The sequence below is a fragment of the Wasmannia auropunctata genome, unplaced genomic scaffold (genome assembly GCF_000956235.1).
Source record: "Wasmannia auropunctata unplaced genomic scaffold, wasmannia.A_1.0 LD335921.1, whole genome shotgun sequence".
In the NCBI taxonomy this organism is placed as follows: domain Eukaryota; kingdom Metazoa; phylum Arthropoda; class Insecta; order Hymenoptera; family Formicidae; genus Wasmannia; species Wasmannia auropunctata.
Window position 1 is genome coordinate 1,317,244 of NW_012026969.1, and position 18,421 is coordinate 1,335,664.

General features: G+C 33.5%; 3 protein-coding genes across 9 annotated transcripts; 1 reads left to right on the top strand and 2 right to left on the bottom strand.

The window, feature by feature from the left end:
• Positions 1 to 2,753: 2,753 nt before the first annotated feature.
• Positions 2,754 to 8,264, bottom strand: LOC105455165 (arrestin domain-containing protein 2). Of its 7 annotated transcripts, none has more exons than XM_011698268.1 (8): positions 7,914 to 8,264; positions 6,745 to 6,900; positions 5,677 to 5,888; positions 5,139 to 5,321; positions 4,770 to 4,981; positions 4,447 to 4,646; positions 4,156 to 4,262; positions 2,754 to 3,045 (listed from the first exon to the last, which is right to left on the bottom strand). In XM_011698268.1, the coding sequence occupies exons 1-8, from the start codon at positions 8,026 to 8,028 to the stop codon at positions 2,965 to 2,967; spliced, it is 1,266 nt and encodes a 421-aa protein (XP_011696570.1). In that variant the 5' UTR covers positions 8,029 to 8,264; the 3' UTR covers positions 2,754 to 2,964. The 7 variants fall into 7 exon arrangements, 5 of the variants coding, with proteins under 5 accessions (XP_011696570.1, XP_011696573.1, XP_011696572.1 ...); XR_975088.1 differs by having other exon boundaries at positions 2,953 to 3,045; positions 3,901 to 4,262; positions 4,447 to 4,599; XR_975087.1 differs by having other exon boundaries at positions 2,953 to 3,045; positions 3,901 to 4,262.
• Positions 8,265 to 8,766: 502 nt separating this feature from the next.
• On the bottom strand, positions 8,767 to 11,415 carry LOC105455168. The gene is made up of 2 exons (XM_011698274.1): positions 11,123 to 11,415; positions 8,767 to 8,911 (listed from the first exon to the last, which is right to left on the bottom strand). Exons 1-2 carry the CDS (start codon positions 11,409 to 11,411, stop codon positions 8,790 to 8,792), a joined length of 411 nt encoding a protein of 136 aa, XP_011696576.1. The 5' UTR covers positions 11,412 to 11,415; the 3' UTR covers positions 8,767 to 8,789.
• Positions 11,405 to 17,469, top strand: LOC105455167 (synaptotagmin-4). The gene is made up of 6 exons (XM_011698273.1): positions 11,405 to 11,487; positions 12,532 to 12,846; positions 12,962 to 13,332; positions 13,448 to 13,606; positions 13,743 to 14,060; positions 14,394 to 17,469. Exons 1-6 carry the CDS (start codon positions 11,436 to 11,438, stop codon positions 14,511 to 14,513), a joined length of 1,335 nt encoding a protein of 444 aa, XP_011696575.1. The 5' UTR covers positions 11,405 to 11,435; the 3' UTR covers positions 14,514 to 17,469.
• Positions 17,470 to 18,421: the final 952 nt, after the last annotated feature.

Sequence of the window (18,421 nt, forward strand, 5' to 3'; positions counted from 1 at the left end):
CGAACCGGCCGACGGCATTGACTCCGGCTTTTCCGAAGAGGCGAGGCGACCAGAGGCGGGTCGTCCTGCGACGCGGGACGAGTGAATCTGACAGGAGGGTAGCACGCGCGCTGTGGCGCACCGCGCACGTGCCGGGCGCCGCGCGCCGCGCCGGCACGTAGTTCGCGGCAAGGGCGCGGGGCGCGGCGGCGCAAACCAGGGTTCGACTACTAACCCTGAATATACCCTGGTGTGATCACCGTTAACCCATCGTCGAATGTCCCATTTTTAGCCCAATTATCATTCGTATAACGAAATTTAGTAATGATAACGTGACACTAGAGAATAAAAAATTAAGTAATTAAACTAGACATGTGAAAATGAAATTGTGATCGACAATAGAATTAGTATATAAGCTTAAAGATAAAATACTCGAAATTTTACAAAAATAAAAGTAAAGTCATTAATATAGAATTATATCAAAAGGAAAGTTAATTTACAATGTGAAAAGTAATTATTTCTGTAAAATTGAAATTTCATTTTTGAAAGAAATCATCAACGCAGACTTCTTTCTGTTCCTTCCATCTCGCGTATTCAAGACACGTTTGTGAATAACAATGAGTAAGTATAATAAGAGAGTAGATCGCATAAGCTACTCTTTTATTTAAAACGAAAAATAATAATAACGCGAGTAAAGTTATGTATGTATTTCTATATAAAAATAAAATTTTTATATAGAAATGTATTAAAAGAAAAATAAATTTACATCACATAAAACGTGATTATCTCCCCAGAATCGATTTCATTTCGAGATTTAAAAAATCAGCGATTTTTTGACAAAAATGTCCTTTCTGTTCTCTCTGCCAGATACATTCAAGACGCGTTTAAATAATGCAAATGACGATAACTGCATAATCCACGTTTTTTGGGGGGAAAAAAAAAGATAATAATATAACGACAGAGCCACATATATCACCAGGAATATATACAGCACTTTCAACTTAATTGTTTCAAGAAGGATTACGCTGTGAGGGTTGAGTCTACATGATGGACAGTCCTGCCTTAACTTCTCAATGATTCTATCGCAGGATCATTCGGCGAATGTACGAATCGTTACGGGGAAAGGGGGTTCGTTACAATCACATGCCTTTCCGTTGAGTCTCCGATACACACTGGCCGACGTACGCGAACGCGGTGATTATAGATCGTGCTTGGTCATGCCGTTTTACTTTATTACGAGGACACACCGCCGCGACTATCGCGAGCCGGGAATACGTGACGTCACTCTAACGTTACATTCAAGCGCGCGCGCGACGTTTCCGCTTATCGATATGGTTTAAATTATCGATCGTCGACGAGGTCGAAACGCAAACAATCAACCGCGACCTCGCAAGTTCGGAACTAAAGTTCGCTCTATGTCTTACGACCTTCCATTTGGCGCTCAAATTCCAAGTGATTAAGTAAAAAAAATCAATTTTTTAAAATTTGTATTTGTTTCAAAAGCATTTTTCACCAATTCGATCAATTTAACATGTACGCGTTATGTAATAAATGATTTAGAAGTATAAAAATCAAATAATGTCAATTTTTTCAATTTTTATTTCAAAACGAAGTCAAATTCAAATTTTTAAAAATGTAGATCAGATATATATTATATAAGAAATATATTTAAATCTTTCTAAATCATTTTAAATCTGCGCGCGTAATTGTTAAAAAACGCAGGCTGTTTCTTAATTAGGAAGCTCTAATATTATTTAAAGCTTGCTAAACTGTCTAAAACTTATATTTAAGAAAATAATCTTTAGATGTTTTAAAAATATTAAGCTCCTTCTACTGAAAGTAAAGGAAGTTCCTTCAAATTCTTTTGACTTTGTCGCGTTGTACTTTGCCGTCGTATCACACGGAGAGCCGAAATTATAAGTAAATACTCTACAGATAAGAGTTACGATTCGAGCTACGACTTAAATTGTCATAGGAAAATCTATGTCGATGCTTACTGTCGCAGCTGCTTACGTAATTGACAGCATAAGTATTGTACGCTCTCGCAAAGCCGGCACATATAGTAACCAACATATACAATACCATTAATGATTCACCTAAATATCGCCGCCAATAATGCGATATTATGTGACGCAATTGCGAGCACAATCAATCTGTCCATCGAGCAAATAAATCATCAGCAAGGTCATCAAAAATGTAAAAAAAATCGTTAAGTATGCACACGCTCATCGCGAGTAACATTGCAAATGCAAAAAGATCGTTATACTGCAATGTAATAACATACTGTCCTGGCATGTGTGCAACGATTTTTCCTTCGATCGCAAATATATCATAATATCACATCAGACGATTCTCCGGAATCCGCCATCCACCTCACTGATTGAGCATCCGCGGAAAAGTTAGACCATGTTTCACGAATATTTCATTTCAAGCTTTCAAGGCCGCAAAATTGTGTCCCGTGATATTGTCCGCTATACCATCGATCAATTGCCCGTGCAAACATTAATTCTTGGTATGTTTTCCACTGATGAGGAAAGAGAGATGATTTAAGAGAGAGGATGCATATTTTTTCAAACTTTTTGTTATTTCAAAAATAAAGCTCTGAAAAATATCACCATAGGAATAATTATTTAGAAAACAATATCTGTTGTGCTTTTTAATCATATCGATTCAATTATACGTTATTATACTACTGCATTCAATTAAATTATTCTTTTATATGCACATATTTTCGGTCTAAAGAAATTTACAAAAGTAAAAGTTTTTCAACGCCGTTTAAGTTTTAATTTTCTTTATTATCGTACATCAGGTACAAACAATGCCAAGATCGATATATATGTTTCGATTAAGATAATGCCATACGTACGTGACAATGGAAAACTAGGAAAATGTAGCACGAATTCGAGACATGCCCCTTGTCGAGATACAGAAGATAAATACGACGAACTATATGCATTGGATCTAGGCTGGATAACGGCACAGCTGTTATCTCTGCGAAATTTCCACGGAAATAAATAGCGTAATTTTCCAACCATAGCCATTATCGTGTGTACCGAGACTGATATACTGCAATTATAATTTTATTAAAATTGTCGCATAAATCGGTTTTCTATGTAATGATAAAGAAAACCAATTTATGCAAAAAATGAGTACTTATAAAACTTTCATATATTAATTTTTTTGATATATTGAAATACAAAACAGAATATCTTGTAAGGCATTTTCGATAAGCTTGATAATTTAATATGCATAATAATGAAACTTTCATATATTAACTTTGATATATTGAAATACAAAACAAAATATCTCGTAAGCCATTTTCGATAATCTTGATAATTTAATATGCATAATGATGCATATTAAATTATCCAGATTATCGAAAATGCCTTACAAGATATTCTGTTTTGTATTTAATATATGAAAGTTTTATAAGTATTCATTTTTCGCGAGGATCCTATCATATTTTTTCATATGGAATAATAAAAGAATAATAAACTTATGAAAATGCATGATTTTAGAAGAGACCTTGCGTGTCAACATTATTTTTATGTAAGTAAAGAATTTTTTTACTAGAAGAAAACTGTTAATAACATTTTTATATTTTATATTAATATATTAATAAATTTATTTTTTGCTTATATTATTACATAAAGTATACAATATGATTACGTATTGAATCTTTATGTATCTTTATATAGAATTTATAAACATTATTTTGAAAAATGCATTTCTGAGAGATTGCTAATAAAAAGCATAGATATTAAATTCTTGCCTTATAATACAATGCATTTGTATAAATATATAGTTTTGTGTGTACAAATATATATATATATATATATCCTAATATACTATATGTCAATTTATAATTTCTCCGATGAGTATAAGATTTAGATACAAAATTTAAATGCTAAAAACACTTACATCTGTTGTGCGCTTTAAAATCGAAGTATGTGTATCTCCCGAATGCTGACTAGAAGTGAATATTTGAAGCTGACTAGGCTACGCATACTTTGTGATTTATCCATTACTGTGCGTCACGCAAAATTCATCGTGAAATACACATCACCAGGAAAGCAAAGTAACAAACTTTTAGAAAAGCGTTCCAACACTTTTAGAAAAATTAATACAGCAAAATTCCTCGTTCGTTCGTTACTGCGCAGGTGCAAAATTATATACCGGGTATCTTGGTGCAAAATGATTAGCCAGGCCGTAAACATATTCTGATTCTCCGCGGTCGCGAAGATTTCTGGCGCCAGGTGGCGATTCCTCGAAAGACGGCGGAGCTGAAAAGAAAAAAGAAAAGCAATTATTTTTTCAAAAAAATTATTATTTCTATACATAGTTTTTGATCAGAGCTATACGATGTAAAAATGTCTCGTAAATAGATTGTTTCATCACAAATTCTATCATCGCAGTGTTTCTGTCTTCTACGTGAAAAAACAATATTAATGATTGCGTAGATCTTACGTAAGTTTGGATACAAATGAGACTCTGGCAATGGCAGTAATGTTGCAGTATTTGTCGAAGGTATAACAAAACCGGCTTCCGGTGGTTTCGTTGAATAATCGCCGTCCATTGCCGCCGGTGGAGCACTTGGGACATGATAAACTGCAAGCGGAACTGTTCCCACAAAGATAAGCGTATTAGCGGATAGATTTTCATGATACCTACAAAATATTGCAAGATTTATTTAAAAGTATAAAAAATTGATTTAAATGAACACTATTTTATACATTGTATAATTGAAATAATCTAAATTATATGAAAGAATGTACGAAAGAGACATTAACCATTCTGCAACGCATGCTTCCACCTTCAAATTATATTCGAGATCGATGATGCGGCAATTAGCAAGATTCGATGGCGGAAGAGGAGGAATGCCCAGACGTTGCTCGTAATCAGCGGTTCCACCGGCTACAACCGGTCCTCTACTTATCTCCGTCACCACAATTTCCTCGGTTTTAGTTTCCCTGCGTGGTGTGGTAGCATGGAAGGTCACAATCTAAACTTCACGATTCATTATTACTTATCGATGAAAAATTCAGCACGAAGGCTGTTTAGGCCTTAAGACACAATCGTGAAATGCATATATGTTACCCTTCAAATGATTTCCAAACAAACAAAAAATTTAGTTGCAAAGCAAAACTACTATTTCATACCTTACAGAGCACGAGTTTGACAGTGTTCACAACAATATTCGATAAATTCTCGATGTTTATCTTGATTGGCATTGATTGTCCGGGTACATAACCTCGAACCGGTAGTGAAAAGTTTACAGACAAAGGTGGCGTGCTGCACCATAAACAGCAAAATGTTTTACTCATTTCTTGTTGCACGGACTCCTGGAAATGAATAATTCTACAATCTACCTTTATTCGTATTACTACAGTAAAAATACATTTTACTTTAATCCTCAACAAGTACCATCATATTGTAATACAATACAAAAAGATAAAATTTTATGTGACACGAGACATAATTGAAATTACTTCTTCATATACCTCCTAATTTTGATAAATTTTTTAATTATTAAAAATAATACAGATCATGCAATGTTAAAAATTTTGCAAATTTTATTTTATGACAATATCAAGGTTCTTGCTAAAGATTACACTGTCATTGTCTAAATTAATCTATGTTTAATTTAAATGTATGTAATTTTAATTAAATGCGAATTTATTTAACCGTGAAACTTACAGCTGCTCTGGGTTCTCGATTCAAATCCAAGGGAGCAATAACTGTGAAAGGGCTCTTAGCGTCATGATCAAATTTCCAAGGCCGATCCAACGTGGCTTTAACGGTATAACGAACGTGTCCAAAGTCCGATTCAAAACTACTCGGCAAGTTTGTCGGCAAGGAACAAGTGAATGGAAATTTGTGTTCTCCTGATTGTATTTCGATTTCTCCACCTAACAAAAGAGCAAAAGATAATAAAATGAAGACGTACAAATAAGGGGGAAAGTTGTAATATACAATTATAAATAATAAATTGTAATAGTGTTGAAACGCCTGAATTATAAAATACATAATACAGATTTAAATTCTGTCTGGCAAAGTTTTTAAATAAATCGAGATGAGAAAACACTAGCACAGTCAATTTAAATCCTGAGGTATTTTTCGTAATAAGTTATTTTACAGTATTTAAAAGATACTCATTAGCATCAAATTATTAAATTAGGTGTCAATTTAATCATAATATTGCGTACTCCAGATTCAGTTTAGCTGTGTTTTACGACCAAACATTCGATGCGCAATTTTCTTGAATTGGAAAATTAAAAGATTCATACATGTGTGAATATTATTAAGCCAAGATCAGTGACATTTGACCATGTTAACATTTTCTTATCTTAATTGTTTAAACAATACACAATCAATTCTTATTAGTGTTAAAATACATTTTTTTTCATTTATTGCTTAGATGTTCTTGTTAAATTCATCTTTCATAAAGCATATACCTAGTTGATAAATATGTTGAGACGTTGAAATGTAAAATTAAAAAAAAATCAGTTTTTAAAAAACGATTGTTTTATATTTAAATTATATATAAGTCATAAATAAAAATTTTAATAAATTCTTTTAAAATATCCATACATATGTATGTATGTATATCTACATGTTGATTCACATCTATAGGAAAATGTTCATTTCAATTATAAAATATTCTTTTTGACAAATTTTTAAGATTGTCACGTAATATATTTTAAAATCTTCAACATATCATTTAATATTTTATTTCAATTTTATGAGCTAAATAATCAAGCTTACCAGATGCTGATCCAACCAAGTAATATTCCTTATCAAAATATTCTTCATGCCCTGTGACAGTTACGGTCTCGTCCCGATATTGTCCCTTCTCATCCATTTCTTGTTTATCGGTTGCCCAATGAGTATTTGCTTCACCTTTTACTTTCACCCTTATACCTGTAGAAAGTAGAAAAGATTATAAACGTTATAAAAATATTTGAAAAATCAGCTGCTTATTTTTATTATTAGTTAATTCGTTCAATCAATTTTGACTTTTTAATTAATTAATTTTTATTCAAATTGTTCATTTCTCTATTAATCCATCTATTTCTTATGCTTCATCATTTTGCATTAAAATGTGTAATTTTATATTAAATTACTCAATTAATTTGTTTGATTTGTTAAATTGTTCCAATCATAAAATAAGACCTATAAAATAAAGCAAAGTCTATACAAATTCTTGTTTTTAAAACTATTCAATATTATTCATTATATTTGCTATAGCATGTAGCAGTATTCAAAATTGAAAGAAGACAAAGTGTCAGAGCAGTCGAGAGACTGCTTGGAGGAGTACGTGTGTGGCAGTTCTATAATTAACCCTTACACATTGCAAGAATAGAAGAGATCGCTTGCAGAATGGAATGCGGTGAATATAGAATGCATTTTGTTGTAAATATAATAGCGTACTTAAAATTATTATAGTTCCTTCTAATACAACAGAGATTGGAAGTCAATTTAAGTGAAATTTTTTATTTAAAATCTTAAATGATAAATAAAACAGGGGCGCATATATGTCTCAAAAAGACATCATATCTTTTTAATTTCTACGTCTTCAAAACATATTAAGATGTTTTCTCTCTTTCTCTCTAAATATTTTTTATACATCACAATGAAAAGTACACATTTTCAACGATATTCTGATGTGTGTACATACAGTCGTGGACAGATCGGTCTAGACAATTTTTTTTATAGGTTAAATTTTCTAATATATATTTAATATACATAATATATATTTTATAGGTAACTAATATTTTGCAAATGCGAACCATGATGTACTATCTTTAATCTAGAGACAGTATAACACCAATCGTGGTTCGCATTTGCAAAATATTAGTGCGTTTTGAAACCTATAAAAAAGTGTCGCAACCAACCCACGACTGTACATAATCGATTGTCCTTAATAGACTTACCGCGAATCTTCTTTGTACTGTTCAGGATAACGATGATGTTACCCGTCACCGTTTGTCCAGAATAATACGTGCTCCATGGATTGTCGAACACTATTCGGAAGTCCGCGAGGCCCATATTGGTCGTTTAAGGTTAGCTTCGTTGTAACACTCGGATTATTTCATTTACATTTATTATTCACTAGCAGCCGACATTCACAGCTTTTGCCGAAGGCAATTAGGACGCCTGCCACGATAATGCGCTAATGGCTGATCACAGATATAACGAAATCCCTCTATTCTCTCTGATTCATTTCTCTTTGATTTTCCGACTTTTCCGAGGAGAGCGGTTATGGTCGGTGCACAGTCATGCACGCATTTAGCCTCTATGTCCACGATGTTGAACTACGTAGCCAATGTCGACGATTATGTCGGTAATGTCCACGACTTTTTGATTCTCATCCGTGCTATGTTTTACCATCAGCTGTCGCTTGCTGGATAATCAAACACGAATGGTAACTATAAAAATGCAGTTTTAAATCAATTAAATTATATAACTATCATTGGTAATGTCATCGTTCTTCAATTATCCTCAGATCCACTTGACACTTTTGACAGTCATGAAACTTTGCCTTTGACCGGCCATCCTTAATAATAGATATAATAATATTTTATATTAATATCTCGCTTTATGGTTACAATCACTGAACTATGTAAGTTCAGTGATTACAATAGTAATGATTTTAATAACCTAGATTTCCTCGGGTTTTTTGCGCATGCGCGTAGCGCGACACAGCCATGGGCGCGCAGCTGTATACAACACGCTTTTGCGGCTTTTGACTCTTACGGAATCATTTCATCCTCATTATTTGTCAAACGTTAAACAAGGATGAATCATGCTCATAGCGCGTGAGCATTATGGAGCATTAAAACTGAACGCAGCCAGCGTATACTAGAGCATTGCCGCAAAAATGTAGACGAACCTCGATGATTGGATAGGTTAGGACGTTTAGAATAAGTAGATAAGTATAAAAATAAATAACAATCTTATTATAGCGGATGCTGTGAAAAATTAATTTTTTAAAAATGTTTAGATAATTCTTAGAAGAAATTTAACTAAGGACTATGTACAGTCGCGGTTGCGACACTTTTTTCAGATTTTTTAAATATATATTTAATATATGTAATATATTTAATATATATAATATATTTTTATATAGGTAACTAAAAAATATATTTTGCAAATGCGAACCACGATGGTGTACTATATCTTTAGTCTAGAGACAGTACACTAATCGTAGTTCGCATTTGCAAAATATTAGTGCGTTTTGAAACCTTTATTAAAAAACCTTTATTAAAAAAAAGTGTCGCAACCAATAAGTCCACGACAGCTGTATCTTTTTTTTCTCAAACAAGATATTTTACTTTGTGAGACTAAATTTGATACGCATGCGTAAAAACTCGGCCCATCTAGAATCACTGGGTCAATAGGGTCATTTTTGCACTAAAATACGCGTAGGTATAAGCAGGTGTCTTTAAAGGGCATTTCGAGACAAAATATTTTTCCAAAAATAAATTAAAAATAAGAAAAAACGCTATCACGGTATGTACATAAAGCGGATCTTGATACTTAATGATATTTTTATATGTGAATCTTACAATTCTCAATTCAAGTAAAACGTACTGATTAGCATCGAATTATTATAAATTGCTTTGGCAATTTAATTATGATATTATTATACGTGTACTATTCAATTTAGAGCTGCATTTTAAAGACCAACGATTACGCGGCGCGCAGTTTACTTGAACTGAGAATTGTTACCTGTTATTATACCGTTACAAATAAAAAAAATAATAATAAAAACGGTAATGGGGCATTACTTCCCAGTCCTGTGCTTATCTTAATTATTCGCATTGAGATTTATTGTTAATTTGTGCGAGATCAACGATATGTTGAAAGATGATATTCCTTTCATCTATGTCAAAAATGCGCAATTTATTGGCAGTTTTTGACATATCAATAATTAAATTGGCTACAATTTTTTTTACTCTATATAAATTTCAAATCGCAATTTCGCAAATGTTTGCGGAAAGAACGACACAGCTGTGAAATAGCTAGGATATAAATGTCATTGTATTTCATCGAAATTTAGCAATCTGTATATGCTAAATATCGAACACACGTTTTTAAAATTAGATCTAAAGGGGATCTGACGTCCCGACCATCCCCCCAATCGTTAAACAGTATGGACTGACTATTTGATCGCGGTCGTAAATTTCATACGTCAGTTGCAATTTTAAGTCGTATTGACGTACAATTTATTATATTCCACAACATCGTATAATAATATTGTGTCTCGAGTTTAGCCGGAAACATTTAACTCTTGAAATTAATATAAATAATATAAATAAATAATAAATTTAAAAGCTTCGCCAAGCATAATCCAAAAAATTTTTTTTTATCTATTATTTTTACTATTTCACTCTTTAGCAACGTTGATCTCAATTATTATTAATATATATATGTCCTTCGCGTCTCCAAGCTACATGATCAATTCTAAAGAATAAATCATAAATAGATATTCTTACAAAGTGTCCTCGTTCCGGGTGAAACATACGTAAATGCCTTCTATATCTGTTCTGCTTTAATTTCTGCTTTAGTGTTCGTTGATCGATAATTCAAAACAATACTTTAGCATGTGGCGCGTGAGCGCACTATATAAGTTCAATATTCATCTAATGTTTTTGCTGTTTTTATACAAGATATGCATATGGCAATAGACTCTTTTCCCATATTGATTTACCAATGCAATTTGAAACTACTTAATATTACCTTATACGTTACGATTTATTATATCATGTGAAGAGAAACACAAGATCGCTTAAACCTATTTGTTTTCAATTGTAAACATAAAAACAAAGAAACTCTCAATAATTAGCAACATCTTGATTTATATATATATTTATATACATGAGTCATGGAAATATGAAAACATAAAAAAAATATATTGGGCAAATGTATTGAAAAAATTTTAAATATACATATATATATATATATATATATTTCAAACATTTAGGTATTTCTGAAATATTTAAAATCTTTAAGACTCAAAAATTTTTTAGTTTTGCATAATTTGTGATAATTCGAAACTCTCGTTATATGCATATTTAATAAACCTTCTCTTTATATTTTAATTGAGTCTGTTGTAAATAATTTGGAAATTTTTTTCTAGATGGATAAAATTTCACGTGCGTCAGACGTGGGTCACCCGCGAGTCGTCCCCGGGTCCATCTTATACTATCGCATTTTTCCTGTGACGCTGTCGGTAGTGCTGGTGGCGTATCGTCCTCTTCGCGCAAGCTCCGCTCCTCAGGAGGGCTATTGATCCGCGCCGACGTTTCGGCCGACGATCGGACGGTAGAGTGCCACGGACGTCGGGCCGTACGCCGCCCGTAAATAATCGTTCGGTGTGCCGAGGGTAAACGGATTTTAAACGCGGATAAAGTCATCCTTTTAGGCATTCAGGGGTAGCAGTGTGCCCGAAGATGGTTGGCGGAGTAACGGAGGGTGGACCTCTCATTCGACCTGTCGAGCCCGGTGAGTGCCGACGACGTGTCGCGCAACGTTTCCCACCTGACGTCCTTCCGGAACCACCCACCGTTGACGACAGCTTCTTGCTTTTCACTATCATCGCCCAATCCTTGCGAGATCGACTGACTCATCTATCGTTTGCAACAATAATCGCACCTCCCTAATGTCGTTCAGAATTAAGTGCGCTGACAGCTGTTAGCCCTTCAGTCTGTCAGTCACGACCCTTAATTCTAGATTATCAATTCTTGAGGACTCACAGTAATATGTAGCGATTGTGTTTCCCAAATACATAAAATTTAATTTGACGCATCGCGCTTTGCTCATGGATGTGATCATCGAAATGGCTTTAACGCGCAATTTCGTGAAAAGCGATGAAAAATATAAATGAGTCACCCGTCGACTAGCCCTTTACTACAGGAGTAAAACCATGGGATATCGGAATAATCAGCGCATAAAGACAATGCGCTGTCACGCAACGTATTTGGGAGACTTGACTGCAACAATTAATTGATTGTTTTGCTTTACGTTTCGCACATTTACATTTCGCATTGAGGAGATACGAAAAATACAGAAAGAAATTGCTTCTTTAATTCTTTCATATTTTCACATAAACACATAATATGAGCTATTTTTTAGAATATATATATATATATACACGGTAATTATTCGCTCTCTTGTTGCATTACACGATACCACGCTGTTCGCGATAAATAGATACGCAATTATGACAAAATCGAAATCGAAAGGCACACATGCGTACGATCAGTGATCCCACAGATAGGCCGGGTTTTTTTGCGCATGCGTAGCAAATTTGATCTCAACGCAATGCCCTATTTGAGAAAAAAAGGCATGATATATATATATATGGACCCCCGTTAAATTTTCCAATCTAATCAAATCAGATCAGTTCAAAATCAAGTCTGACCCAAGTCTGATTAGTCCGACCAAGCCCGGTCAAGTCCTACCGAGTTTTTCCAAATTTGATCAAGTCTGATTAGTCTCACCAGGCCGACTCAACCAGTCTGCAATGATAACTGCATATGATTTCAGTCTCGACGGCGACATTGGTAACGTTATGTATCGGTGCCGCTTTCTTATTATGCGCCGTCGCTATGACCTGGTGGCTCTGTCGACGGCGTCGCGAGCACACCAAGCTAAGTTCTGACAAGTCCCTGGCGTTCAGGCCGCCGCATCGGAAGCCGACGGCAGTTAAGAGTCCCGGCAGTACGAGCCACTATTTAAAGAAGAGTCCATCGCCGACTGGACCGGCTAAGAGCCCGCCCGGTTCCGGTGGACAATCTCCCAGTCCGACAGGGTCGCAGTCCTCAAACCCAGCGTCTCAGCCCAGAACACCACAAAGCGCAGGTAACATAACGTAATTTATAAAATCTAATAATGTAATTTGTAAAAAATTACTTCACATCTCTTTCTAAGAAAAAAATTATTTTTTACGCTTACGTTTATATTAATAATTCTGCAGGTACACCGGTACAGACGCCCGTCGAGGTTGCTGTGAGTATAGAGAACGAGCGTGACAAGGCTGAGCTAGAGAATAACGAGAAGGTCGAGCGTGAAAAGAGCCAAACAGCTGAAAACGACAAGGATAATCTGGGTCAACTAGTTTTCAAATTGCGATATCGAAGCGAACAGAATGCGCTTGCGGTCACCGTAGTGAAATGCAAAGGACTACCAGCCAGAGGTCAACAGAACGCTACCAGTGATCCTTATGTGAAGCTGCAATTGTTGCCTGACAAACAGCATCATGTAAAAACTAGAGTCCTCAGAAATACCAGAGACCCAGTGTACGATGAAGATTTTACATTTTTCGGCATATCGCAAAGTCAGCTTCAGGTAAATGATCGAGATCAGATTTTGTTTAAATTGTCTCTATGATTTTACAATTAAAATTATTGTAATGAATTTTTTCTTAAAAGGAGAATGATCTATTTAAAAATTATAATTCCAGAAAATCAGCTTACACTTCATTGTGCTGAGTTTTGACAGATATTCGCGTGACGATATCATTGGAGAATTGACATGTGCTTTATCATCAGTGCCCGGTTTAGAGGATGCGGACAATCAAGAAATATCTCTCTGTCGAAAAATATACCCCAGGAGTTTAAAGGTATAAATTGTTGAAGAAAAATCAAGATTTTTAGTGAAAAGACGTCCAAGAAGAAGTTTAAAGCACTACTTATAAATAAATACAATAAATCTTAAAGTACAAATAATTTTTCCTATTTTTTTTTATTTCTTTTTAGATACAGTCGCAAGGGAGAGGAGAATTATTAGTCTCTCTTTGTTGGCAACCTGTTACCAGCCGGCTGACGGTGGTAGTATTAAAAGCACGAAACCTACCTAAGATGGATGTGACTGGGCTTGCTGATCCATATGTGAAAATCTATCTTCTGTACAACCAACAACGTATTGCTAAGAAAAAAACACACGTAAAGAAACGTACGCTCAGTCCAGTATTTAACGAATCCTTCGTCTTTGACATACCAAACGGTGCAGATGGGCTCAACAATGTCAGCCTCGAGTTTATGTTACTAGACTGGGATAGAGTTACGAAAAATGAGGTAAGTTTTATTACAACTTTGATAATTTTGTTTATCCGAAACACGATATTTCATTTACTCCATTATTAGAATTAATGTATATTTTACGCAAATCAACTTCTCTGTTTGTCATATTTGCAAAATATCAAGACTTAATAAGTATATTTTCATACATATGTCTAATTTTTTTTTAATTATTTAATTATAAATATATTACATTGAAAATTTTTGAAAGAATTTATGTGGAACTATTTAAATGTGTTGTCCGAAATGAAATGTTTATCAAAATAATCTAGTTTTAATGATTCGAAATCACGAAAATAAAACGAGTCGTAACAAAATATAATAACTTAGGTAATCGGCCGGCTAGAGTTTGGTGGACCAAAATGTCAAGGCTCCGCTGTAAACCATTGGAAAGAGGTATGCAGCTCACCGCGACGACAGATAGCCGATTGGCATAAATTGCGAGAGTAAGTGGTCTCTGGCCCTACGTATCAGCCCGAGTTCCCACCTCCAATTTCTCTGGATTCCCATATCCTCCTCCACTGTGAAACCGATTCGATCCTTGAAACCCTACGAGGTAGGGCATCTGTTTTGTAAACCTAATAATCGATGTATTAGGCTTGAAACGAATGGTTCCATCCGTAATCGCTGTCATCACACATAAAAATGTCTTATATTCATAAACGTTTGCAAATTTTTTTCTTTACAATTCACACTAGGAAATCTAGTGATAGCTTTTCAATCTCAAAATAAATGAAATTTTCAATAAATGGAATAATCATATTGCTCTGTCCAAGCCTGTTAGAACAATTTTCTATAATTTATTTATTTATTTATAATAAAATTGGTTTTCCCGAAAATAGAAAATAATTTGTTAATAGAAGATTACGTCATGGATTGTCGCGAAACATGACATGTAGTGACATGCGATTACGGGATGACAGCTTGCAGGATGCTTTACGAGATATAAACATAGACATTAAGATTCCTGACCAGTAATGAGACTATGAAAAAGGAATGTCGGTGCAAAGCGACCTATCAATTACTAGATACTGCATCATGTAGATGAAAATGAAGCAAATTTTTCTTATCTCCTAGAGCGAATTGGATGGAATGCATTAATTAATACATACTGGTGCGTTGGAGGCGATCTTACACGAAGTGACTTGAAAGCATATATACGTATAAAGTATTACATAATCGGCTCACTAAACCATTTAACGGTTTCTTTTCTAAGCTAATTTGCTGGATCACATTTACTACTTGGCAATTGCACGATTGTTGTTTCTGCTAAACGCAGTTTGTGCACTTTGATAAATTTTATGTACCGAAATATACAACTGAATTTATTAAGGTGTTTAGTTCAAAAAGAGAGAGGGAGAAGAATAGATAGCAAAAAAGAGGAAAAAGAGTTTGCTCCATTTTATTTATATTCGTCACACACACATAAACAAACACACACATACACACACACTCGCTCGATCGCAGGACGTATATCACGTGTATCGTATGTCAAACATATATGTTTTTATAATAGTGTAGCTGTAAATTCTTGGTTCTTTGAATAATAACAAAAACTTGTTTTTATTTGTTAGAAAAAAATAAATCTCTGGATTTCTAAATATTATTAATTGTATTAATAAAATCTATATTAATCTATAGACATCTGTGAAATCAGCAAAAAGAATTATATTTATTTTATATTGAAAGTTCTCTTTTTTTTTTCAGTCTAATTACGAACTCTTAAAAGTCGCTCTAAACCGGACATCCAATAACTAATATCTAATAGCACTTTTCTCTTACTTTTTCATGTTGGGATTACGATAAACCGACGAATTTATGCGTCTTGTTAATGCGAACTGCGAACGAGTATGCAATGTACATCATTATTTCAGAAAGATTCAGTGAAGGTTCAATGCTCGTATCTTCACCGAATTTGTCTAGCGCTAAATATGGCTATCTGATCATCGTCAATCTATCAGATTTTTTTTCATGTCGTGTGTAATATATTATCATAGTAAGACCTACAAATATATTTCAAGTTTGAATCGTTTCGTTCATCTTTCGTCTTTTTAGTCTTAATGAAGCAAAGATAAACGAGTGACTGTATATTATCACGAGTTTTAAAAAATTATGGAATCGAGTAAATCCAGAATTGCGATCTATCGGCGATCTATATACCAAAAACAACCTCAAATTATTTCAATCACGATTGCCTTTCTATTTTCGCGATTAAATGCCGATAAACAAAGAACTGTATTGTTGCTTTTAAGAGTAGCTGGACTACGATTAGTCTCAGTCCGCATCGCGATTGTACATATGTAACTGACGAAAAACGCGCGAACTGGCGAATTTATTTGATTCTTGCATAATCGGTAAGGGAAAATTTTATGTATGTTGTATGTATTTGTCACGAAAGTAATGAGACTGATTTTTTTTAGTACAACATGACAATACCGAGCATTAAAACCGTAGACTAATTCGAATTTTTTCTTTAATTGGAATGTTTTGAAAATATGAAACTGTGCGATTCACAAATTTCTTATTCTTCGTACTTCTTCTCAATCTTTAATCGCTCTTATTTGACATATGCAGAATAAAAATATTTAATCATGTGCACTACAACAGCATTTCCATTTTATATGCGTCGCTAATTCACAGAAAAATCAAACTGTTAAAAATTAATATGAGCATTTGGTTGTAATTTTATTGTAAGATTGACCAAGTTATAAAACTTAAAATCGAATTCTGATTCGCTTTTGATATTTGGTATTGTTTTAAAGGATCGCTTTAAAGGATCAATCTTATTGCTTTTACGACCGACCTCTTGTATGTATCAAAAGTAGGATGGTTGGGAGATACACACTTTCTGCTCCTCTTAACACGATAGAGTTTAATTGCACACTGTAACATTAAAATGATTTTTCATTCTACCGTCAGTATAATTATTAGTATTGTCCATCAGTTAATTATTAGTATTATTATGCTAATTCTTTTGCTAGTGCTAAAACTGTGGATAAGACCGATTAACGTCCAAGTCGTAGACATAAACTGATAGATTCTTTATTATATGTACATGCGTACGTACTCAGCCAATACTGAATCTATCTCTTTACGTTTGTAATCCAAATAGATGCTCGAAATCACAAGATAGCATGATATTCGTTTACGAATGCGAAAGTCAATAATCAGCAACGCATAAAAAAATTAACGAATACTTATGTTCTTATTACATTTATTATTCTACAGTGCGAAATTTGCCCAATCTAAAGAACGTTTTATTTGTTGATTGAATGTAAATATAGGCTTAACACATGTTCTATGTAATTGTTAATGTAATTGTTTTATTATCACAAAATATGATTATTGTATAGTTCTCATTTCTGGCTTCTTTTTATAAATATATGATAAAAAATAAAAAATTTAATAATTCTTTTTTTCATTATACCTACATATATATATGTATGTATGTATGTATATATGTATATGTATAATATGAATAGGCAATCTCAACTCTGCAATTTAATTATTTCTTTCACGATAATCTTTATGTTTACACATGCAAAAATTTATAGTAAGATGGAATGAAAAACTTTCTTTCAAGCATATCTAAAACACGAATATCAAAATGAGATTTTAATTTGTGATATAAAATACTCCTAAAAATTAATGTTTGAAATCTTATAAAAATCATTTTATTTATATATGATTCTGTTATATGAAATGATAAAATTTTTTCATATTGCGAAAAATATTTGTTTTCTCTTTTCAAGATTTTCCATTGAAAGTATAACATTTTAGATCTTGAATTGTAGATTACAAAGTAATATTAAAACAAAGAGAGAGAGAGAGAGAGAGAGAGTGCGTGTGTGTGTGTGTATAAAAAATCTATATAATTAAACAGTGTATTTTTATCTTTCTAATTCGGACAGATTTCACACTGTGCACCTTATGTTTCATCGTGCTTTATTATTGTTAGTAATAATTAAGAATGACAAGACTGTGACGTGGAGAGAAGCGCGAATATCGGGCTGTAATCATCGCGAAAGATAGGAAAAGAAATTAAGCGAGTCAATGACAGAAACGTCTACAAACATCGCGATCGAAAGTATATAATGAAGAGAAAGTCGCAATATATCATATGATGAGACTCAAGCGATACACCGAATAAGTTTTACATACATTTTAACACGTAGTGAACATGACACAACGTTGTTCTATAATTCCACTAAGAAACAGATGGTGTTACATGACCGAGAATTTCAGGATATTTATTTAAGTATTATATATTATAAATACAATTAGCGATATATATTATTTATATATGTATATATGTGTGTATATGTGTGTGAGTATATATATATAAGATCGGAAGAGCA

What these genes read in the sequence shown, in the direction of transcription:
- LOC105455165 (XM_011698268.1), bottom strand. Translation starts at nt 8,028, where the DNA reads ATGGGCCTCGCGGACTTCCGAATAGTGTTCGACAATCCATGGAGCACG. An exon ending in ATCGAGAACCCAGAGCAGCT is followed by an intron (nt 5,322 to 5,676) that starts GTAAGTTTCACG and finishes ATTCATTTCCAG; the next exon opens with GAGTCCGTGCAACAAGAAAT. An exon ending in ATTTTGCACCAAGATACCCG is followed by an intron (nt 3,046 to 4,155) that starts GTATATAATTTT and finishes TTATAATTGCAG; the next exon opens with TATATCAGTCTCGGTACACA.
- LOC105455168 (XM_011698274.1), bottom strand. Translation starts at nt 11,411, where the DNA reads ATGCCTAAAAGGATGACTTTATCCGCGTTTAAAATCCGTTTACCCTCG. An exon ending in GCACGTGAAATTTTATCCAT is followed by an intron (nt 8,912 to 11,122) that starts CTAGAAAAAAAT and finishes TTTTATACTTAT; the next exon opens with CTACTTATTCTAAACGTCCT.
- LOC105455167 (XM_011698273.1), top strand. Translation starts at nt 11,436, where the DNA reads ATGGTTGGCGGAGTAACGGAGGGTGGACCTCTCATTCGACCTGTCGAG. An exon ending in TATACCCCAGGAGTTTAAAG is followed by an intron (nt 13,607 to 13,742) that starts GTATAAATTGTT and finishes ATTTCTTTTTAG; the next exon opens with ATACAGTCGCAAGGGAGAGG. An exon ending in ATAGAGTTACGAAAAATGAG is followed by an intron (nt 14,061 to 14,393) that starts GTAAGTTTTATT and finishes ATAATAACTTAG; the next exon opens with GTAATCGGCCGGCTAGAGTT.